At 31.6% G+C, this 25,798-nt stretch overlaps 1 protein-coding gene and 1 long non-coding RNA gene across 2 annotated transcripts; both read right to left on the reverse strand.

Moving 5' to 3' along the window:
• Positions 1 to 2,674: 2,674 nt before the first annotated feature.
• On the reverse strand, positions 2,675 to 25,412 carry LOC134722137 (splicing factor 3B subunit 3-like). Its single transcript, XM_063585696.1, has 27 exons — positions 25,286 to 25,412; positions 23,962 to 24,196; positions 23,339 to 23,415; positions 22,447 to 22,540; positions 21,938 to 22,110; positions 21,474 to 21,615; positions 20,983 to 21,095; positions 20,155 to 20,217; positions 19,769 to 19,843; positions 19,460 to 19,563; positions 17,714 to 17,879; positions 17,358 to 17,453; positions 16,957 to 17,029; positions 14,760 to 14,911; positions 14,256 to 14,411; positions 13,877 to 14,032; positions 13,293 to 13,559; positions 12,743 to 12,897; positions 12,207 to 12,381; positions 11,519 to 11,724; positions 10,054 to 10,336; positions 9,555 to 9,767; positions 8,991 to 9,089; positions 8,660 to 8,803; positions 8,333 to 8,437; positions 6,596 to 6,691; positions 2,675 to 3,313 (listed from the first exon to the last, which is right to left on the reverse strand). The coding sequence occupies exons 2-27, from the start codon at positions 24,185 to 24,187 to the stop codon at positions 3,269 to 3,271; spliced, it is 3,654 nt and encodes a 1,217-aa protein (XP_063441766.1). The 5' UTR covers positions 24,188 to 24,196; positions 25,286 to 25,412; the 3' UTR covers positions 2,675 to 3,268.
• On the reverse strand, positions 3,461 to 6,584 carry LOC134722138 (uncharacterized). Its single transcript, XR_010107970.1, has 2 exons — positions 3,647 to 6,584; positions 3,461 to 3,554 (listed from the first exon to the last, which is right to left on the reverse strand). It is a non-coding gene; the product is annotated as an uncharacterized LOC134722138 (long non-coding RNA).
• Positions 25,413 to 25,798: the final 386 nt, after the last annotated feature.

Consider the following 25,798-nt stretch of genomic DNA (forward strand, 5'->3'; position numbering starts at 1 on the left):
GAAAGTTAAAAATATTTAAAAACTTTAACCACAGAGTGAATGTAATGGTTCCTTGCAGAAAAACTAAGTCTCATTTTTCGACTAAAGTCGAGGCTCGCCAAAAATGATGGGTTGAACCTGGTTTTGTGGCTAGCCTTACCTCTCGCTTTTATGTCAATGTTAAATTGAACTCTTGAGCCGACTTGATAAGACATTTTGTGTCCTTTGAATTCAGTCTAACTGGAGTATACACTCTCCTTTTCTATATCATCATACCTATGAATATCGTATGATAATTCATCTCACCATTTTGTCTCATTTAAACAAATTTTCCAGGTTTATTTATACTTTTCAGTTTCCTTTCTGTCCTGCTATGAACAAAATGTTCGGTAGGTCCACATTAAAAATTTGTAAGGGTTCCGCGGAACCCAGTGTCCAGCCTATTTTTGCTGTAAATCGCAGGCTCAACAACAATGAGGAAAAAAATCAATAGAAATATTCCTCTTGTTACTATTTTATGATTGTAAGAAAATCTAAGTCCATTTAAAAGTAAATTACATAAAAAACGGAGTAATCTTTTTACAAACTTTACTTCTGGATACAATCTTATGATCATAAATAAGCTTCTGTCCAAGTTTGGTACAAACCCAGGATAGTTTAAGAAAGTTATTAAAATTTTAAAAACTTTAACCACAGAGTGGATGTCATGGTTCCCCGCTGAAAAACTAAGTCCATTTAAAAGTAAAATATGGAAAAAATGGATTTATTTATTTACAAAATTTACTTCTGGATACTATCTTAGGATCATAAACAAGCTTCTGTCCAAGTTTGGTACAAACCCAGGATAGTTTAAGATTCTAAAAACTTTAACCACAGAGTGAATGTTATGTTTCCCTGCAGAAAAATCTAAGTCCATTTATAAGTAAAATTCAGAAAAAATGAAATTTTATTTTTACAAAATTTACTTCTGGATATTATCTTATGATCACAAACAAGCTTCTGTCAAAGTTTGGTAGAAATCCAGTAAAGTTTAAGAAAGTTATTAAAATTTCAAAAACTTTAACCACAGAGTGAATATTTGTTGACGCCGCCGCCGACGGAATGTAGGATCGCTTAGTCTCCCTTTTTCGACTAAAGTCGAAGGCTCGACAAAAATCAACCTTAATATCTGCAAAATGCCTACAACCTTTCTTGTCAAAATATACAGGATTCTCATGATAAATGAAATAAGCGTAAAAAATTGCTGTCTTCGTATGGTTTGTCTTTAATATTGATTCACTGAGTATTTGCATCAGAAATAATCATAGTTATTCTAAAACCAGTTGTTGATATGATACAGGTTATGTTCTTCTTAAATTTTATGATGGTATGATACTAAAACCATATTAGGATTGTGCTTGATATTCATATGATGAAGACGTAAGCTTTCAATCAGTTTTATTTGGATGGGTGCATGTCAGTAACTGCTAGTAATCCTTATTTTACTTTATGTATCATTGCCATTTTGCTTAGTTTCTTTTGTTACATATTCTGACATCAAATTCAAGACTTCTTTAATATTGAGTTTTATTATGAGTATTACTGCGAGTTTGTTTTTCTACATTAGCTAGAGGTATAGGAATGGGTCCAGATTTCCCAAGACATGATTAACCCAGCAGCATTATTCAGCCTATTACAAGTCAGCAGCCTCTGACGACCTTTGTTCGTGTTGTACAATTTTTAATTTTAGTTAATTCATAATTTTTAAAGTTTAGTATGACATCCATTATCAATGAGCTAGTTCACATTTTTGTTTAGGAGCCAGCACAGCTTTTACTTCGTGGTGTTTCATGTAGCACTCAAAAGTAACACATTGAACCTCAAAAAGTTAAATCTTCTATTCCAAGTTTTCAGTGCATATCAGACAATCATCCCAAGGGTACCATAAACTCAGTAGTCATTACTTTGAAACTGACATAAATTTAAAATCACATGAACTTGCTGTTTCCATTTTAAATACTTTTTTCAAACAATATTTTTTTGTTTTTGTTAATTCTTTGTTTGCATAGACTTCTTTGACAATTGTTTCCATGTCAAAGGACTAGTTAACACTAATCTTATTCATATTCTTTACTTCATGTACCTCTATTTTTTAATTATGCAGTAAATTGTCCTTTTATGACTTGATTATGTGGAAGACTTTTTTTGGTAAGTGTTGATTGCTGTTACCCTATTTTTGACATCTTTTTATATCATATCAGTGTTTTGTTCACAAATCATTGTCCATATAATGTAATTTGATTGCAATGGTCATACAAGTGAGAGGTTTAGCTAGCTATAAAACCTGGTTTAATCCACCATTTTCCAACTAAGAAAATGCCTGTACCAAGTTGGGAATATGACAGTTTTTATCCATTTGTTTTATGTTTTTTGGCTTTTAATTTTGCCATTTGATTAAGGACTTTCCCTTTTGAATTGTTGCTTATTACCCGAGCGATTTTATTTAGAATCAAGTGCAACCAGTATCAACATAGACTGCAATTGTTGCTTGAAGCCAACTTGAATTTGTGAGTGTGAACTAATAAGGGTTAAACTATGAAGGTATGTTCCTTGTGTGTAAAGGGATATTGTATGATGCATAAATATACCATATCCATTCTTTTTAATTTCATTAACTATGATTAAAGCTGATTGCGCAGTACCAAGTTAACACACAATATTTTAATCTTTTTATTTACAATAAATACAATTTAATGTTGATGGTATTTACATGATTATCACAATGAATTAACATGTTGACAGAGTGTATCATATTTAATATAATAACTGATGAAATGGTATGAATTCTCATGGTATTTATATTGCATATGACTTATTTTCATTACATGAAATAGTTGCATGCCAATGATGAACAAAATAATTATTATGACAGAAGGAAAAAAATATTGGTGTCAGAATATAACCCAGTTAAATCTGAGTATTACTTAATTTTATTTGAAATTGAATTATGAAATAAAACCTTGATGTAATATTCACAGAAAGCTATTCTGCAATAAAAGAAGAAAAGTTCCCTCATTTGACCTTCAAATTGCTATGAAAGTCAATTCCTACACAAATCGTTGTCTTTTGTACAAATTGACATTTAATCACAATACAGCTGCCATATATACATAATAACACTTATCATTAACAAACACTTCCCCAAGACTGTGGAAATATAAAACCTATTCAAATTCTAACAAAGAGAATGTTGGACTTTTCACTAGAATCTCCCGATCAATTTTCTTGTTTTAATGTTTTTGTTCCAAAATTAGAATGCAAATCTTGTTCTAATGTCTTCTAGCTTCTTGGATACCTGAATAAAATAAAAATAGAAGTAAAACATAAGTTTGGTGCAATCTAATGAATGTAGGTAAAGTATGATACTCAAAAGGTTCTCAAACTTATTTGATAAAACAAAATGTAATATTTCATACTACTAAAACAATTTGTTCATAATGAATGTGGATCAGGTACAAATTGTTATAATCAGTTTGTCAGTTGAAACACGGATTGTAATCTACATCATGTACACATTCAACATGCTTAAAGACGACCTGCATAAACAAATCTCAAGGAACAAATGTCATATTCTATAACGACCTGCATAAACAAATCTCAAGGAACAAATGTCATATTCTATAACGACCTGCATAAACAAATCTCAAGGAACAAATGTCACATTCTATATAATTATTTTCTATCTCACTCTTAGTCTGATTTCATTTAGAAAGATCAGTAAAAGATTTATTTCAATCAATCAGAAAACGCCCACTTATTCAAATAATGAACATATGGATCAGGTACAAATTGTTATAATCAGCTGTTTGTCAGTTGAAACACGGATTGTAATCTACATCATGTCCATGTTTTATATAAATCTGTTTCAATTATTAAAGATGATCATATTTCATCTTCGATGTGATACACAAGTGGCTTATAACAAACACACAATTTTTATTTAACAAGCAAATATTTAACTAACTAAACCTATAGATGTTTCATGAATTTAGATGGGGGTTGTCAAAATTTCTGGATGTAAAAAAATATCTTATACTGTGAATTCATTAATATTCATTGGATACTAATTTTCGTGGATTTCGTAGGTACATGAGAATCACGAATTCAAATATTCAACGAATTACAAATTTCGTAAAGGAATGTGTGCAGACTCTGTCAAAACCACGAAATCAGAGATCCACGAATATGCAAATTTTTCTCAAACCACGAAAATAAATGAATCCACAGTATTTCAGATCTTACCAGACTAAAGTTTAACTGAATAGAAATGACTGATATCAAAGAATTAACTGGTGATTCATGAATTTCATTAAACAAATAACTCTAATTCTTCCAGTATAATAATGTTTTTCATCCCTCTTCAGTTTTACTTCATTCAGAAAATGACCCACTATATAAATAATGAACATATGGATCAGGTACAAATTGTTATAATCAGTTTCTCAGCTGAAACACGGATTGTAATCTACATCATGTCCACATTTTATTTAAATTTGTCTCAACAAAGCTTATCTCATTTCATCTTCTGTATGATTTAAACCTGCCTTATTACCAACAAACAACTTTAATATGAAGAGGGTATTTTCAACAGCCAAAAGATAGATGTAAGTTTAAAGTTTTCAAATTATAAAATGAACATGTGAATCAGGTACAAATTGTTATAATCAGTTTCTCAGCTGAAACACGGATTGTAATCTACATCATGTCCACATCAAATATAAATTTTGTCTCAACAAAGCTTATCTCATTTCATCTTGTGTGATTCAAAAGTGCCTTACTACCAACACACAACTTTTATATGAAGAGGGCATTTTCAACAGCCAAAAGATAGATGTAAGTTTCAAGTTTTGTATGTCAAAAGCACTACACATCTGACAGAACCTTAATGTTGACAATGCATACAGTTTCTGATTATGTGTCAAGTAAGTTACAAGTAGGGAATATATTTGATCATATGAAACTACCTTCATTTTTTTCTGTTTAATTATGTTCATGCTCACTCTATAGTTGTATTTCATTCAATCAGAAAACACCCTATTTTTCAAATTATAAAATAAACATGTGGATCAGGTACAAATTGCTATAATCAGTTTCTCAGTTGAAACACGGATTGTAATCTACATCATGTCCACAGTGTACGGAAATTTGTCTTAACTCAGATCTTTTAATTTTGTCCAGATACAAACAAGTCTCAATTTTATTATAACACATAATGCATCAGATTTACAAAATTTTTAAAATCAAGTTCTTTTACCAATATAGAAGAAAAGACTTACGATTCCTGAACTTTATTATAACTACAAACTTAACATCTTTCTGCCTCAACCTTGTTTTATTTAATTAAAAAACGTCCCATTATTCAAATAATGAACATATGGATCAGGTACAAATTGTTATAATCAGCTGTTTGTCAGTTGAAACACGGATTGTAATCTACATCATGTCCACGTTTTATATAATGTTTTCCTATTGTACCTTGCACTTTGATCATATATTCCTGGTACAAAAGTGGTTTATTACACACAAGTTTAAATGATGAGCAAATACTCAACAGATGCTCAAATTAATGGTTATGACATTCTTTTAGTTAGATAAATACAAATAGATGGTTTCTCTTAAATATGCCAACAAAGGTAATAAGGATACCTATCACCAGACAAAATGAAGCAAACATTTCATTCAAAATAGCTTCATTAAGGCCATTGTATCAAATTTCAAAATTTTGGATTGCAACAGTGCTTTTTTTAAAGCTCTTTTAACAATCTGAGAAATGTGGTGACACCTAAAGTTCAATTCTAAGACTTACTCACATCACTGTATAATTATTTGGATTTATTGTATTACAAAACAGAAAAGGACCAACCAATAATAAACATGTGGATCAGGTACAAATTGTTATAATCAGTTTGTCAGCTGAAACACGGATTGTAATCTACATCATGTCCACAGTTTACTATTTTGATTTTAATAGAGAGGTGTCTCATTGGCATTTGTACCATGTTTATATTGTTATACTCGAATTTCAATATTACCACTACCTTCCCATCTTCTTAAACCTTCTTAAATACATTCAATCAAAAAATGATTCATCATCAAATATTTTACATGGATCAGGTGCAAAATGTTATAATCAGTTTCTCAGTTGAAACACGGATTGTAATCTACATCATGTCTGTCCAGTTTATATAAATTTGTCTTTTTTTAGTTTGTTTTTTTGTACATATCTTTTATTTGTGATACAAAATTGACTTATACCAACACATACACAACTTTTATAAGAGAACACTATATACCTAATTATAACATAGGTGGTCAATTTTTTCCCCCTCATTACTGTTTGAATGGGTGCCTACAGCGGTTACGAAAATAAACTCATCATAGATACCAGGATTAAAATTTGTCTTTAAACCAGAGGCATGTTTAGTCTACAAAAGACTTATCAGTGGCACTCAAATCCAAAAAAAAATTAAAAGGCCAAAAACAAAGTTGAAGAACATTAAGGACCAAAATTCCTAAAAGTTTTGCCTTATTGTAATATAATAGCATCAATGTTCCTGAAATCAAAGAATAACATTACCTCACTAGGTGTTCTATCTAATTCTTCTGCCACACCCTTCTGTTTACCAGGATCCATAGAATTAAACATTTCACACAAGTCTCCATCAATGATACTCTGGAATGATCAAAAGGATACTGATAATACTATTGAAATAATCAAAGGTACTACTAATTTTGTACACTTGCAATTATAAAGGACTATTTTATTTTCCTAGAATAATATTGAATTCTTCTGTATAGTCAAGTTGTGTTTACATCCATATCATTTAGACTTTGGTGAATAGTTCTCCTTGGCAATCATATCACATTGCTTTATTGTCCAGGTTTTGTCCTTAATACATACTATTTCAACAAAGAAACTTTAAACTTTTTATACTACAGTGAAACCTGTCCAAACCGACACCCGCGGGACTTTGCGTTTTGTTCGGTTTTCACAGGTGTTCGGATTGTAGAGGTTAACGGAAGTCGACACCAAAATAATTGTACTGGCATTTACTGACAAGGGATAATAGGTAATAAAACAGACGACAGTTTATTTTTGTGTTGATTTAGATGTAAATGTAAAAATAAAATAAGATGAAGATAAACGTTATGATACATTTTTGTTTATAAATCAAACGCCACTCTGTCAATCACGCTCGTCGTTGGGAGATATCCGACGTTGAGTGATTTTGCTTTTCATAATTATTTTCTCATCCGTTAATTCACTGACCAATTCAGATTCACAGTCACTGTCAAAGGACGATTCCGTTGTTGAATCGGGAACGTCATTGTACGAACGAGTTCTTGGACTTAACTGGTCACCCGCTGATTGATATTTTGGCACACGATAACAGTGAAACTACGGCAGGGGTCCAGTTTATTCTCAGACTTAATCGTTGCTTAATAGCTAAAGGAAGTCTTCGGGTGCATTCGAATCAAATATATAGGGCCTGTAAAGGGAATCCAGCAATCGAAATCCATTGAATTTGTTGTGTTGCACGACTTCTTAATCCAGTGAAAGGCTTTAAAACTATTATTTAATTAAACAGTTTAGCTACAGAATAGCAGTTATGATTTTGTGGCCGTAATTATTTGAGTCTGAGGGAAAGTTCCTTTCTTGTAATTATCGGCGATGTGGGTAGCTGACCAGTTTAACGTTTCCTTACTAAAAATCACTTTATACATGGACACGGACATGCTAATTAGTTTGTAATAACAACTCACAAGTTTATTAAACCTCAAATATCCTCGGGGATACTCTGCCATCCTGTGTTTGTTTAATTAAATCATGTAAATCATTAATAATATTTTATTGTTTTGATTGCTATTGATCGATTTTGACAGGTAATTTTTAGATACAAATTAACTAACGAGCCTTTCAAAAAGCATTCGGTATTCGGTGTTGACAAGGTTCGGTTTTTTCAGATTTAATTAACGTTAAATAATAGGGAAATTTTGTGGGACTTTGAAAATTGTTCAGTTTAACCTGAAATTCGGTTTTATCAGGGTTCGGTTTACCCAGGTTTCACTGTAGTAAGTATTACCTTTATAGGAAAGTAATATGATCTAAATGATAGATGGTCTCTCCCACACAGAGGAGGATTCTCTGATCTCATGTACATCTCTAGATGCTGGACTATTTATACTAGTAAGTATTACCTTGATAGGAAAGTAATATGATCTAAATGATAGATGGTCTCTCCCACACAGAGGAGGATTCTCTGATCTCATGTACATCTCTAGATGCTGGACTATTTATACTAGTAAGTATTACCTTGATAGGAAAGTAATATGATCTAAATGATAGATGGTCTCTCCCACACAGAGGTGGATTCTCTGATCTCATGTACATCTCTAGATGCTGGAAGAAATCTTGGTCCTGCAAAAATATATATAACCATTAATTATCGAAGAATGTAAATACTTCCAAATTTTAACCAAGACAATTATAAACAGAACTGATAAACTGTTGTTTCTTTTTTCTCAAGTTTAGTTAAATAATTTCAATTTCAATTTTATCCAGAGAGTAAATGCATTGCATTTATCTTGTGTATTATAATATTTCCTACACAAGTCTATAAATTTTTTCTAGGTAACTTACCTCATGTGAAGTAAATGGTACCAGCATACCAATACCACCAGATAGTGTAGTGTAGACTAGAGACTCAGAACCTCCAGGGATTAGGGTGGCTTTTTGTAGAGATGTCACTATCTCTCCTATGTGGAAATTCATTACTATGTCAACCTACAATGATGTAAACCATGAATTAATTATTAAAGAAGAATGGATGGCAAAAGTCAGACAATTCTTGTTTGACAATTAACATAAATATTACAAATAATACCATACTGAATTTGTTCAATGCTTACAAGTAACTTTAATACATATCTATTGAAATTTGTCTTCAGAGTAAACAGAAAGTACAATTTACCTTTTGAGATGCACCACTCAGCAGGCCTCTATCCCATAATGCCTTGTTTCCTGTTGGATCTTCATCAACATCATCACTGATATCCTCTGGCAAACGGACCTGTAGACAACAAAAGAAGTTTAATAATAAATGCCATATACAACCATATTATTTTACATGTTTATGACAAGATCAAATGCAAGCCTTTCTTTGAAACGATGTTTCAGTATAGCCAGAGAGTTCTTCAATAACTAATAATACTGGTTTATAAATTCAGTAAAGTTTGCTGAAATAACCTTTGTTTTTTTAATGTTTTATTCAAATCTCATTTGGAATTCTTTTTATGTTAGTTTTTCTACCCACAATATCTTATTTTTTATTTTTTTTTAGGAAATAAATTGTTTATATATGCCTAAAATTTCTGTTTTTTTGTTGTTGTAAAAAACAGATTTTTGGAATTTATAATCATCACATAAACCAGAATGCAAAAGGGCATTAGGTAAAACACTGAAGTTCTGAATACAAGGAGATGTATCTACACATAAAATCCTCTGGTGGTCAATAATTCTTAGACTGTCAACTTACCACTGTAATATTTCCAAATTTATCAGCTCCAGCTACTGTATTATAATCTAACATACATGAAGCAGTAATCCATCTAGGATTTGTATCATCAGAGAATATAATTAACTGATTTTCTTGTCTTTTGTATCGAATAAAATGAAAACTGTCCTGAATGTCTGACACTACAATACGACTTCCTGTCACATGAATTCCTATCACAAAGTTAGGGATATGCTGAAAAATAAAAGATGTCTATTAGAATTTCATAGATTATATTCTGAACCTACATAGTCAATGGTGACATTTTTACCACTAAATGGAAAAGAAATAAAATAGACCTCAGCCAACTTGCATATTTCATCATGAACTGTTTTTGAAATATCATAAGGATTATCATGTGATTTTTTTTCTCATTGATACTGGATAGTTTATTAAAATTAATTGATTAGGGTTTGCTTTACCCTACATCAGAGCAAAATTGAAATATCAATGCAAAAAATAATTTAAATGATATGTGTACCTTATTTTCACATTTCCGGAGCATCTTTTTCTTGCCAAGATCATAAATTCGTAAAAATTTGCCCACACCAATAAGACACCTTCCTTGGAATGAAGCAATTGCTGCTGGCACTTCTTCCACTTCTGTTTTATGTAGGAATTCTAATTTTTCACCATTGTCTTTTAATTGATAGGCATAGATATAACCAGCTGTCAGTGATCTGGGCTGTAGAACAAGATCTCTGGCCACGCCCACTAATATAAACTGATCATCTCCACGACTGGCAAACTTCAGAAGGGATATACTGTAAGTAGAAAGGATCAATTTCAGTACATTTTCAAATAAAACTTGCAGAATTTCGTTCGAATGCTTTTATGTTATGTCACCGTAACAAATTATCAGCTGAATAAAGAAAGAAATACTATACTGATTTCAATTTACTATGATTTACTATGATTTACGCATTCATTCATTCATTCATTCATTCATTGACAGACTATGACAATAGACTTTCACTATACTTTCTGCACGATAATTTAATGCATGTAATCCCGCCACAAATTGTCTGTACTATATATACTGTCACTTACTCAGCACATTAGAGCTGCAGGGTCTATAACTATTTCCCGATTTTCAGGTAAGCACATTTTCACTTTTAAAAGCCTTTTATTGCATGTTTTGCCTGACAAATTCACGGTCCAAATTATAAGGAAACTTTTAATTACATAATTGTAATTCATTTATTAATGTATTTTCAGTGTGAATAAAATATTGGAAAGCTTATACTAGTCACTTATCAGCCCAAATAGAATAAAACCATGTGGCCAAATTGACCCGGTGACATTACCTTTGGCTTTATTTTGGCAACTCATTCTTTATGCTTATAATTGATTGGTAGTGTGTTGAATGACTTTCATCACTCTTGGTAGCCAGTTATAATTGGTGGTGGAAGCTGTCATACAGTAAATAAGATTGAAGTCTAAGAGCACCTGTTACAAGTGTGGTCTGAACTCAAATCAGTGTTGAGAGGCTAGAGATTACTGTAGTTGAACTACTAAGACCACCCAATAATTGAACATGTGGATCAGGTACAAATTGTTATAATCAGCTGTTTGTCAGTTGAAACACGGATTGTAATCTACATCATGTCCACATGACATATAAATTAGTCTCAAATAAGAACTACTTAAAGACCACTCAACCACTGAGGTCACTTTAGAATATAGCTCCTCATAAATAAATTATACCTAGCATTTGGGGGAAGATGTATAAAAGCCACATTATAGCATTCTTTTGCTTAAAATATTTAAACATATTTGTGAACAGAACACTAAAATTCAAACTATTCATTGAAGACCCTGTCTAGAGTTTCAGTTGTTTGTTTCTTTTTCCTCTAAAATATTTGGAATATGGTTGCAATTTCATATCTTTTTATTTTTAATACTGAAAAACACAAGGTTGCAATGATTCACTTATATGTTAATACCTGTGAGCAGCTTCATTTTGTTCTAGTGATATTTTATCCAGTGTTTGACCACTGATAGGATTGATGATACGGATGACTGATGCCCACATGCCAGAGCCTGCCTTAGGTGCACCAAATATACTCTCTGGTAATTCTTCGTTTAAGAACTGAGCAGCCATCTCAGCTGCCATTTCTCTCTGTTCTTCTGTCACTGATTCTACCATTTCCTACAACAGATGCAATCAAACTATCGATAAAAACATTAAAACGAACAATAAAGTAAACATTTCTGATCATACTATATCAACATTTCTTTCTTTTTCAAATATTTACTCTATATACAGTGCTATTCTTCATTTCTGACCTGAACAACCATTATAAAACTCTTAAAAGTTGTTAAGTAGAACATGAATCTGTATTGTATCACTTGTCCATTCCAAAGTATTTGTGAGATATTGTAAAGAGTACATCCAACGTTCACAGCTCATAAGTTTTGTAAATTGGTATATGATGTGCCTACACAAATGAAGTATTTTTTGTAATAAATGTAATATAACACCTACTACTATGCTAAAATATTTTTATTTTTACTGAATGAAAAACAATTAAATCTTCCTTCATGAACCACGCTTTTCTAAAAATGTCCATTATTTCAGACTTTTTTCCATGGTGACAAACTTTAATTCATTCCCCTTATAAGTCAACTTACCTCAGCCATTTGTTGTTTTCTCTCCATCTTAGTAGCATCAGTATAGGCATTATGATCAGTCTCTATAAGGACAAGATTGTTTGACTCAGGGTGTATCACAAACTTTCTTGGAGTAAATTGTACTGGATGTGACACCTGGTTAAACACTGCTCCAAGTTTTTCTAAAGCCAAAATCCTGTACAAATAAAACAAATCTTCTTCATAAAATCTCTATAAGCTATAAACAAACTTTTTTTAAATGCTCAGAATAATTAACAGAGTACATATTATATAAAGATCACTGAGATTGAGTTAATCTTAAAAAATCTTAACAAAAATTACATTTCAATTATAAAATTATTTCCTCTATTAGTTATGAATTACATTTCTAGTCAATATTTTTAAATAGCTTTTCAGCTTCCATAAAAGTTAAAATCATGTGCTATTACTTTGAACATGAAATTAACAATACACTATTGACCTAGAGCAGAATTTTTCTTCATCACAAAATCTCTTCCAATTAAAATTTTCTTTTCATCTAAACAAATATGATTTACCTTAGTGTGTTTGTAGAGATGGCTACAATGCCTTCTGGACACTGTTCAGAGGCAAATCCTGATGCATACTCCAGAGATTCATATGATAATGGTGTAAGATGAAATCTGTTCTGGTAGGTATAACTAAGCCAGGATCTACTTGACATAGCCAACACCTGTAAAATACAATGAAATAAAAATTTGACTTCTCTAATGATACTACGTATACAGATTGTATTAAACATCTGGCTTATTTTTTAAATACTTTTAGTGAGAAAATTTTAAGTTTTTCTTTAATCTTATGTGAACATCTATGTGACTTTTACTTTGTCGTTAAACAAATTAAAATTCATGCATCTGTAATTCCTTGTGGTCAATTTTATGAGTACAGATTATGTATAGAATGGGATGAGATCAACATGAACTTAAGAAGTAGTTTACACACAATGCAAAGGGCAAAGTCAAGTCTTTGAAGGTATCTATGGTCATAACTTCAAAGTATATAGTTTTACTACATAACTGAGTTCATATCAAAGAAAGATGATTATTTTTCTTTTCAAAAAATACTCACAGCTTCAGATCCCTGCATTGATATTCTAAAGAGTTTGACAGGTCTCAATCCTAAATATCTGGTCCTTGTATCAGACAGGTCACCAGTTACTGTGTCTAATACTGTTCTCAGCAATACACCGTTTTGAAGTCCAATGTTGAGGAAGAGGCCTCCCACACTACCAGTTTCTCCGGTTTCCTCTTTGGCTTCAGTACCTCCCATCTCTACAATACACAGAGACTCGGGAGGTTCTGGTAAAGCCTGCATACTCAATGGTGATAAACAATCCTGTAGAAAATATAAAACTTATGATACAGAAAGACAAGTTATCATTTTGCTTATGGGATATTTCATAAGGGGGAATGACTGTACTTAAAGAATTACTAGGCATAGAAAGAATTTATAATGATCAAATCCAAAACAACAACAGCTAAACCTTTGAGCTGTGTAAATAGGAATTGAACCATCTGTCATTATTTACTCCCTGACGACTTTGCTTCAATTTTATTAATTCCCAGAATAGGTAAGAAAATGTCTTCATAAAGTTTTTTATTCTACATATAAGCAAACAATTACAGGAAAATATTTAATACCATAAAACTTACAGTAGGGTCTAATGAAACAATTCTGACAGTATTATCTGAGAGACCAACAGCCAAGAATCTACATCTCTGTTCACCAGTAGGGACACGTCCTAGAGCCATACATACAACATCGGAGGACATCTCTTTCCTCTCGGTGTATTCATTAAGCTGTCCTGTCTAGAGTAAAAAAGTTACAGTTATTTATTTTGATATATATCACAACCAAATACTTGAATTTGTCAGAACTAAAACTTGATATTTATTAAAGAGTAAGAAAAAAGAAACTTATTTTTTAAGATGCATGTTGTATGTTTAAGCAATCTTCACTAATAAAAAAGTAGAATTTTATATGAAACTCTTTATGCCTCATAATTGTAGTGCACAATTTAGGAATACTTACTGGGTCCATTTCAAAGTAGACCAATTCACCACCAGTCAAAGCTATGACAACTTGTCTTTGATTGACAGCACACTTTACAATATTCTTCTTGCCAGGTGTCTTCCATTCATTTACACGCTTGTCTGACCTGATATGACGAATTCCATCGGGATAAATCTGTTCATAAATCAAAACAACTTTTAGATATTCAAATATACTTAATGAATGGTCTTGATGTCTTTTATTTACTGCAATTTTCATTTAAATTAAAGATATATACATATATTTTTAAAGACTAGTGATATAAGTTCACACAACTTTTAAGGGTGAAGAGTGGGACCCCATAGAATTTTTTCAACTTGGGACTATGATTGAATTAAAACCTACTTAAATTAAAAATTGGTTTTAGGTCGTTTTGTTTCTGTTGCACTATTATTAATTCTTTTTTTATCAATTTTACATGGCTTTATTCCTGGATAGTTTTCAAATATATGGGTCAGGTTTCAATTAATAATTGGCAGCTACCTGCACTAAGGCATCGTCTCCAAGCTGTGAACAGGATAAAGTAGGTGTTGTTCCCAAGAACCCTGAATCTGTTACTTCTTCAACTGTTTCACCAATAGACAATACCAGAGTAGCATTGACGAAGGACACAATGATATACGCATCAAACTCCTCTGAAAGTAGAAACAGTACAATAATATAGTCTACTTCTTACATAATTTACTTTTGCCTTTTTGGATAAATGACTTGATAGAAATCATATAGAATTACCATGGTTATTCAGGGTGATTAACTTTTGATTAAGTATCCAGTTATTAATGAAGATTTTAATTCTCTTTCACTACAAGCTGTTATTATTGAGTATTATGATCTGCACTTTGAAAAAAAATAATAGTGAAAACTTGGGTCAACATGCCATATTTCAAAAGGGAACAATTTCGAGTAAGGAATATTCAGATACAATTCATTATTCATCGGAACAAAACCAGAAAATATTTTTTTTCACCAATTTTGTTGTACAAATAGTCAACAGAATATTATTTTAATAAATATTAAATGCACATTTTATTAAAGAGTAATCAGTTGTCCTGTTTAATCAAAGTAAATATCTAAGTCCTAAGGTTGATATGGATAGATTGCTCAACACCTTCTGTGAATAATAAATTTCATAACAAGTCTTGTAAAAGTGTTTGAAAATGACTGATAATCAATCATATCTTAATTACACATATGAATATCCTGTTGAGTGACAAGTCTTGAAAGAGGACACATTTGCTTGCTTGGGTATTGCATAGTAATATTCCATTGAAATACAGATTCTGTGTTCAAGGATTTGAGAATTCTACACTCCTCTTTCTGAATCTTCTGCTTTTATCATAATGATACACACCTCCAACTAGGAGTAAGTGTTTATAGATCCTTGTTAGAAAAGAGTCAACACAGGGTATGGTTTTAAATTTTTAACATTAATAATGAGATTTTAACAGACAAGTTTTTCATATTCATGAAATGGAACATTAAAATATTCAGTTATTTCAAATAAAAGTTCAACATCAGATGTTAAGTTCATCAAAGGGGAGGCATTATGATTAGTATGTTTTTATATAATCTCCTCTGAAACAGAGGCTTTCAAATCATATAAAAGAAAAAAATATGAACTTCCATCTCAAGAGCCCAAATAACTATGACATACTGTCTTCCAAAGAGTTGTCTCATTGGCAATCATACCACAAACAAAACAATTTGTTCATCCAACATCTTGCCTAGCTGACCATGAAATCTTAGTAAAAATCAATAAAGCTTATAAGACTTAAAGTGAAATAGTTCAGGTATAGCTAAAGGATACAAAGACCTAGACTAAAAACATCATTCCCCTCTACTATCCAAGTTGGGGCACACAAATATTTCTAGGTGCTTACAAGATACATCTGGTATCGCTTCCTTGATAAATCAATCAAACCACAGAATTACTTCAATCTAACTTCAATATTCCCCTCCCTTTAAATGATATATGAATATGAATAATGAATATTCTGCATCCAATGTCTGGTCAGTGTGTCACTGACTCTACCCACCTGTTCACTGTACAGTATGCTTCTTAGACAGGATCTGAAATTAGAAAAGAGGCTTGGTGTTGGAAGATTTCCATCACACCAGCCCACATTAATCTTTTTTCTAAAATTGATCCTAACCAAGTTAAACTGATAACAATAACTGTCAACACCAAGCACTGTTCTTTATCAGGTTTTAAGCTGATAAAACAGAAAGGCAAGATAAAATCAGAAATATTGTTATAACTTTCCTCTCTCTATCAAGCCTATTCTGTTCATTACAAATGCATATATCAACAGCTACAATTTCTAACACATGAACCTCACTTTCATTTCCAGCAGGTATATTAATAATTGCTAAAAAAGTGAAGGAACACTAGTTATTAACAAATCTGTGAATTCTTTATGATACCAGATCATTAACTGACATGAAAATGTGCCACCATATCATAAACTTCAAAGGAAACAGATTTCATCACACGCGAGACAAAGACATGACCCTATGATTAACCATCCTGCTGAAAAATCGATTGAGGTCCTTGTAAAAAGTTTACAACATAAAATGAACTTTTCCATATAAATTGCCCTCACAGCCACTATAAAGGCATCTGCTAGATAACACCTGCAATAAAGTAGTTATAAAATAAACAGAATTTGTATGAAGTTACCGTCAACATTTTTCTTTACAGTCCATACAGCGTTAGGATTACCGGGCAGTTCTGAAACAGCCATTTCTGATACCTAAAAAGATAGAAATACAATAATGTAACATAACATCAATCAAAATCCTTTTTTTTTTTTTTTTAACAATTGTTTTTTTTTCTTTCACTGAAATCTATTTACATTTTCATGCGGCAATTACTATTATTGCATTTATCATGCAGTTATATATAAATTCCTTTCACATTTATAGCCATATTTCTTCTAGCTAAATCAAAGTTATCTCTGTACTTTCTTAGTGATAAAATAAAACTCTTTGCTTCTGACTTGTTTTATAAAAATAGTTTTGATAATTGATCATACTTGAATAAATGTAAACAATCTTGATAAAAAGGAGGTAAATCCTTACTTCTAAACCATGTCTCAAGACTCGTAGAGTAGATCTTGGTCCTCTCCCGCACAGTGTATATAACTGGGGTGTATCCTCATTGGCCAAATCAGCAATCTACAGAAAATAAATATAAATATCTAAATAAAATATAACAGAACAACAGTTGTAATTCACAAATCAATATTTAAGCAAAAGATTCACCAAATCATCTCTGTATTCCAATCTTAAAAATTGTATTTAAAGCATGAAAATAAATTAGCGGCCAAGTAATGTGAAAATAAAAATCAATCACAACATGTGTTTTTAGTCGAATATCTGAGTCAGACTGCACAAATTTTTTTAATCTTCACAGCAAAGGCCACACATATAATTACCTGACAATTCATAATTGGAGAAAGACTGTCTACTTCATCTACTTGTACTAAATTCTTCAGAGATCTTGGAGAAAAGAAGAAAGTGTCACCCTCATCTAATGGTGTGTTACTACTGAATCTAGGCTCATCGTCATCATCTCCCAACTGTGCTATTTGGTACAGAAAACTGAAATTAAATTCATTTCAAATTAAAGAACCTTAGTGAGCACGCTCACATACCCCACGTCCCCACATTGTCATAGGAGAAATTAAATAAGTGTAAGGAAAAAAATTGTATAAGAAAAAATATTGAATAATAATTTCCTGTCAATATCCACATCTACATGCATAGTATGTCCTTATTATTTACAAAATTTCATGAAATTCTGTTGTGTGGTTTCAGAGGAGTTGAGATGACAAACTGTTGCAGAAGTATATTGAAGCAAATAAGTTCAAAGGGGCGTAACCCCTAGAAAAAAAAATGAATCAAAATTTGTTGTCGAAATGCACATCTACGTAGTATGTCCTTTATCTACAAAGTTTCATGAAATTCTGTTGTGTGGTTTGAGAGGAGTTGAGATGACAAACTGTGGAAGTAGTACCTTAAAGCAAATAAGTTCAAACAGGTGTAACTCCTAGAAAAAAAATTGAATCGTAATTTCCTGTCGATATGCACATCTACATAGTATGTCCTTATTATCTGAAAAGGTTTCATGAAATTCTGTTGAGTAGTTTCAGAGGAGTTGCGATGACAAACTGTTGCAGTATTATATTAAAGTAAATAAGTTCAAAGGGGCGTAACTCCTAGAAAAAAAATTGAATCGCAATTTCCCGTTGATATGCACAACTACATAGTATGTCCTTATTATCTGAAAAGGTTGTGAAATTCTTTTGTGTGGTTTGAGAGGAGTTGCGATGACAAACTGTTGCAGTAGTACACTAAAGTAAATAAGTTCAAAGGGGCATAACTCCTAGAAAAAAAATTGAATCGCAATTTCCCGTCGATATGCACAACTACATAGTATGTCCTTATTATCTGAAAAGGTTTTGTGAAATTCTGTTGAGTGGTTTGAGAGGAGTTGCGATGACAAGAAACAGGACTGACGGACGGACTGACAGACGGGTCAAAAATAGTATACCCTCCGCAACTCGTTGCGTGGGGTATAATTAAATACACAGGGTTGATTGGTTGCTGCCAGAAAGAACAGTATGAATATTGAGGACCATTACATATGATTAACAAGAAACCAATATGCTATTCAACTTTGCCATGCTTTATCATTACATATTTAATAAGATTTTTTGGGTGTGTAGTACAAAGAAATTCCACCTCCTAAATATTCAAATTTACACTTCAAAATAAGCAAGTCTTGCACTTGAAAGTTATAACAATTAATAGTTTTTGATACAAAACAGATCTAAAGACTTTTATGAATAATCAATAAAATGTGCAGGAAGAATTTTATGATAATGATATTGTCTAAGGGATATTCCAGAAAAAAATGTATGGTTGGGGGGTTGGAAGGCAGTTTTTGTCAGCACTGGCCACCCAGACAATTGAAATGAAGAATTATGGTGCATTATAGTGTGAAAATTTGCTCTGATATCTATCATCCATGTATTCTTAATACAATGTGCCTACCAACCCCCCTCCCATACAGTTTTTTTTTCTGGAATAGTCCCAAGTCAAATATAATATTTTTGTTGCTGTGTTATACTTTTTTGCAGAATATAAGACGCTGTTTCAGAATTTTACATCATAAATACCTATTTCCAAATTCTGATGCAACAAAGAGAAAACCAGATTTTAGCACACACATGCTAGCTGCCACCGGAACTGTGTCAAAATACTTCAAATTTATGGCTGTTACCTAAAAGGAAGACATAAAAGTTTGAACTATATTTAGACATTTCTGAGTTATAATTCACTGTCTAGTTTCTGGTAAAATTCTCAAATGCTCCTCATCTATTGTTTGTATTAAAAGAAAATTTTATTTAATTTAAATTGATCTATTTTTTCAAGGTATTGTCAATAAAATTAAAATTTTCCAGTGTAAAGTAAATGTTTGTCCTTACCATGTCTTCATCTGTGTCTAAAGTTATCTTAAATATATCTCCTTGTTCTGTCTGAGCCAGGAAGAAAAACATGGACTGAAAAAATACAGTTCATATAATTAGGAATTCATTTAGTCAAGATTTTCCTACAACAAACATATCAATAGATATGTGGTTGCAAGGTAATTTTCCCGTAATTACTTATGCAACCACATCATTAAACCCTAGTGGAAACAAAAAAAATAATAATTATCTTCTTATCAAAATGTTTGGAATGGTGAATAAAACAAAACATTGCAAATGAGGACAATATAATCTCTGTAAGTCACAAAAGTATATTTAGGCGTATTTTTCATCAAAAGAGATAAATATGCTTATTAGCCTGGTAATGCCTGTATTATACTTACTTTAGTTTTATGGGTAGCACTACATACAAAGATCATCCCTCTTTCTGGATCATCAAGATCATTCTGTAAAAGATGGATAGTATATATACAATGTCACTGAATATATTTTCAAAGGAGTAGGTTCAGTAAGACCCCTTTTTGGCCCCAAAATATAGCAGTAATACAAAATTGTGAAAATGTAATCTTTTAGCTATTTACTGGAAAGTAGAATGCTTCTGCTTCATATATATGGGCTCTTTTTGACAATACAATGCACATATATTGGGTACTAGCATCATTAAGTCATGCTTAATTACTGAAATCTTCACAATTTTAGCATTTGACTTAAATTTTAGACAGTTTTCATTTAAATGAAAGTGGCTGCATTCTTGTTCATTCTTAATATTGAAATGTAAGTTGTATTTGATGATAATACATAACATATATAAAGGTTGAGGCCACTTTCATCTATGACAAAAAAACATCTGAAAAGTGACGTTTTTGATAGATTTTTCATATTTAAGGTGAATCGGAGCGCTTTTAATGACTTCAAAAATCTTTTACATAAACTAATTGAAACAATTAAGTGTTTAAAAAGTGTCCAAAATCTTTCGTTAAACCTTAAATTTGAGGCCAAAATCAGCCCTTACCGGACCTACTCCTTTAAATGAGCAATGAAATGTAAGGGTAGGGTTAACTTTTGAAGTAAAATGTCTTTTTACAAAAAAGTTTTAATGAAACTAATCAAAAATTTCTGAAAATTTTATTATATCATAATACCTTTTACTAATTTTACTAAAGAATGAATTGAAAAGAGTATTTAAAGAAAATATGAAGAGAACCACTTACCCTGCGTCTTGGAATAGGACATCTGATATCTGGTTGGTCTCCAATATTTTTGTATGTAACATAGTTCTCAGAACAAATTAATACACCACTTGGTCCATCTGTGCCTCCAGGAACTAAAACATAACAGACATCATAGTTTGTAATGTTAATATATTCTCTTTACATTTGTAACAATTAAAGACAAACAATCATACTTTCAGGGGTTTAAATATTATCATGTTTATGTTAGCAAATTTTAGCATTTAAAATCATCAAGTCAGAATAAAAACACTTTGATATTGGCCCACCACCAGAAATTTTTATTTTCATTTGTAAAATACTTATATATGCTCCCATCCCCATCACCCACAGAAAATAACATGCAGTGTCCAACTATTCAGGACATTTGCTGGAATAGACATTACAGGTATATTTTTATGTCATTTTGGTATCTTGTGGAGAGTTATCTCATTGGCAATCATACCACATCTTCTTTTTTATATAGACTTTACCTGATACAAGAAAATTAGCATGTTCATCAAGTGGTTCTGAGTATTTTCTAACAACATGGTTCAATCCTAAGTCCAGTTCATAATAGGTCAGTAACTGTTGTGCTTTCTCAGCTACTTCTCCTGAGGGATCACTGTCGGATTCCTATAAATCAAAAGCATTACTCTTCTATATCAAAAACAAGAATGTTCAGACAATGAGAAAGGCAATATACAACCCATTTTTTTCAAATTCAGCTTAGAAGAGAGTCAGACCCAGGGTTAACAAATTGCATTTTATTCAGAGTCATATGAAGAAGTGATGAGACTTTTAAAGAGACTTGAATTGTGACAATAAAATCTCCAATTTTCTTTATCAGTGTTCAGTCAGCGCCTTGGGCATCAGACTTGTGACTAACAGTGCAGATCAAGTGTTTATGATTCTTTAACTCTATGAAATCACATTTGGTTTTAAAACAGATACTCACTTCATAGTCAATTTCAAGACAAGCAAATGTTGGATTTTCAAAACCAACATCTACTCCAACTATGTGATAGACCAGTGTATTAGCTTTGTGAGCTTCTAGAGGTGAAGAAATAGTCAGTCTAGCTTGTGCATCTCTGTTTAATATGTATACCAATTTCTGTTTTTCAACTGCACCTGTAATTAATATAAAAATGCTTTTTTTAAATTCATAAATAATCTAGAATAGGATGCAATATTTGCTTTCATGTACCACAGAATTTCTAACCTTGGATTCATAATAATTCACAGGATATCATTTTTTTTGTATTTAGAAGGTATAGAAAATCCTGAATTTAAATGTTCAATAAAACACAAATTTTCTCTACCCAATCCTTGGAAATATATCCTCTATTCTTTTTTCCATTTATTATTAGAATCTGTTTGAATTCTGAACAAAAGATGTTTTGTAGCTGTTGCAATAAACCAACTGATTTTATATATTTGAGTAGTTGTTTAAGTGAATTATTATACCTATCATGACAGCTCTTCCTTTGGGATCTACAGCCAGGTACTGTCCAGGAACAATCCTTCTACAACCACTTTTACCAAATGTCTCTTGGTGAACCTGTTATTTAAGAGAGTGAATTGATGTAACAGACAGTTTGAGACAACAAACAGTTGGTTCTAAATGGCAGAACTAAAATATCAGACAAAATATGCAAATAAAAGATGTCAACCAATATACATGTAATGAAATTTAATGTTTTTATCACCTTTTTCGTAAGAACTGTTTGGAACCCTGTTCCATGAAAACATAAATGGGACCAAGGAAATGCACTTTAAACTTGCCTCTTTAGATATGGTTAGCCCATTTTCAGAGTTCTGGCCCTGGGAATCATACAAGTTTGAATGGAAAAGCTTGAAGAAATTGTTTGCACATTGTAAAGCAAACTAGAATGGCAAAAAGAGTGAGCAGAATTGATTATTTTAGTGAATTTTCTAAGACACAGTCCCATAACTCTGTACAAAATCATCAGATCGGAACAAAATTCAAACTCTGTAACTTGTAATTATAAAACAATAAATCAAATCAATATCTTCAATCCTTTAGAAAAAAAAGGTGTGAAAACTTATTTACAAACAAAGTCCCCATTGACTTCAGTGGTAGAGAACTAAAACTGTAAGTCACCAATAAGACTATTAACATGCTTAATATAAAAAAGAAGATGTGGTATGATTGCCAATGAGACAACTGTCCACAAGAGACCAAAATGACCCAGACATACAGTATAAGAAATAGATCATATAAATGATTATCATTTGAAGCACCAACAGCTGTATTTCTTTTCTATTTTTCTTTCTTTATTACACAGATGTTCCTTTCTTTCTAAAACATGAAAATTTAAATTAGTTGTAAACATACCCTTTCAAACACATTCTTCTGAGGTATATATTCCAAGATGGTAATTCTTCCAGAGTCTGACCCAACCACAATGTAATCTGAAAATAAAATTTTACTCAAAAATTGAAAATTGGCATACAATATTTTAAGGTTAATTTTCAAATTTAAATGTATGGTAGGTTGTTGTTAAAAGCTTGATTTGATTAACTAAGTATCAGTCAATCCTCACCCTTTCTGACATTAACTATACTGACAGATTTCTGAGTTCTCTGTAATACATCTACCATATATAGGTGGGTACTACTTTTGTTTGAGTGTTTGTCCTTAGAAGAATTTTTTTTTATAGAAAATAAATTTGTGTTAATGAGTAAAGCTGAATTACACGTCTCTCAGTGATTCCAAAGGTCAGTCAGACATTGGCAAATGTCAAGTAATTTGAAGTCTGGTCTAGTTATTTTTTGTTTTAAGTGTTTGATATAAATTTATTGAATAAAATAATTTAAAAATGCATCTGTCAATGTGTTAACTTATATATCATCACATTTAAGCTTATTATTTGATCGCCACATTTGAGCACTGCATATAGGAGGGACAACTACAGGAAGATCTATAAATAGCCATAAATCAGCAGTTATTTAACCTACCTTTAGATCCACCAGTCAATCTGAAGGGAATAAGAGCTCTAATTGTTCCGAATATTTCTGTTGACAACAAAGGGTAACATTTTCCAGTATTTGGGTCATGTTTTAAAAGTTCCAATATTTTGCCTCTGGAAACAACTATTTCTTGTAACTTGCTTCCAGAAAAGTTGCCATGGATTGCATGAGCAATACCAGTAGCTCTTTGTAAAGTTAAGTTATACAGATACATTCTTCAAGCCTGAAATATAGATAAAGCATTTGTGAGATGGGTAGGATGGATTGCATGTGCAAAACCAGTGGCTTTTTACAAAGTTAAGTTATACAGATACATTCTTCAAACCTAAATTAAAGATAAAGCAACTGTGAGACGTCTACGATTTTTTTCAACACGATGAGTGTAAATACCTGATTGTGAAAATATCTATTACTGAGAAAAAGTAGTTTCAGTTTTTTTTTTTTAAACTTAACTGTGTTGCTACATTGTAGACCGCTTCCTATGAAAATCTTTATTTTGCAAAGTCTTACTCAGTTGAGAAGAGTTTTCTTTGTATAGTATGTTACATATGGAGCAGTATCTGCTTACCCTTCCCGATCACCCCTAGTTTTGTTTTAACATGTTGAAAGATGTAAGTGTTGCTCTTGCTTTAGATTGTGTATTTTTTTCGCTGTCTACATTGTTTGTGCATTTAGGGGCAGGGTAACTTCCTTCCCATGTTGAGCAAGTGGTTGAAAACATAAAATTCTGTATTGCACAAATTAATCGGCAAATTAAATCTCATAATTGATAACCAGTATTGCTTTCATTAGGAACGATTGGACTAACAACATTTCTACTTATTCTGCATAATAAAAAACTTTACAGGGATACCGGCAATCCCCTCTATCTGTTAAATGGCAATTCAATGGCATACATATTTTTACTTTCAAACTTTTCACTTTCAGGACATAAAATTTATTTGGACTAGGTATGAGCTGTTCATCAAAGCTGATGTTACCGTTGTCTTTACATATGCGCCGTTTAATGCTCTGTAGATAAAAGTAAACATGCATATACTTCCAAGTATAAATTAAGGTTTTCTTTGTGGTATCTTTTTGTTGTGTTCGCTGCTTTTGCAGCCCGACAAAAGACTAAGATAGCTTTACATTGTTGATATATACTGTACAATATACATTGTTGAATTAGAATATACATGATATTCGTTTGGTTTTCTTTTATGTTCTAAATATCACTTAACAAGGGTGATAAAAACACAGGAAATGCAATGTATGTAGAGATTGGTGGGCTTTCATACGGGTTTGTTATCATTGAATGTTATCTTATATGCACCTTATTTCCTTTTCATGACATGTCAGCATAAGAGAAGCATTTGATTTCAATGGATTTAGCTCACTATAACTTTGAATGATGATCAAGCCGGCATTTTAGCGTTTCCGGAAGCGGAAATGTTTAGTTGACATAATAAACCAATAACCCAAATGCGACTTAATATCATGATATCGCAAATCAAGACAACGTACTTATCAATCTATATTTTGAGTAACTAACTAACTTATTAATTTTATTCAGTATAAAATCCAGTACAAAAGGATTATCGCTGAAACACATGAACACATATAAAAAACATATACAAAACAAAACATAAATAAAACATAACAGCCAACTTATAACAAGTATATTCGCTTTGGAGATTCCGTATATCGTCAAGTTATTGGAATTCCAATGGGGACTAACTGTGCACCACTTATTGCGGACCTGTTTTTGTATTGTTATGAGTTACAATTTATGACTAAAATTAGCAAAGACCCATCAAAACAACATTTGATACAAAAAAACAATACT

This window comes from Mytilus trossulus, chromosome 6, assembly GCF_036588685.1.
Source record: "Mytilus trossulus isolate FHL-02 chromosome 6, PNRI_Mtr1.1.1.hap1, whole genome shotgun sequence".
Taxonomy (NCBI): Eukaryota; Metazoa; Mollusca; class Bivalvia; order Mytilida; family Mytilidae; genus Mytilus; species Mytilus trossulus.

Coding starts and splice junctions, on each gene's coding strand:
- LOC134722137 (XM_063585696.1), bottom strand. CDS start 24,187: ATGTATCTGTATAACTTAACTTTACAAAGAGCTACTGGTATTGCTCAT. Junction 22,111..22,446: donor AGGAAGAGCTGTCATGATAG/GTATAATAATTC, acceptor TATTAATTACAG/GTGCAGTTGAAAAACAGAAA. Junction 17,880..19,459: donor GCATCAGAATTTGGAAATAG/GTATTTATGATG, acceptor ATTTAATTTCAG/TTTTCTGTACCAAATAGCAC.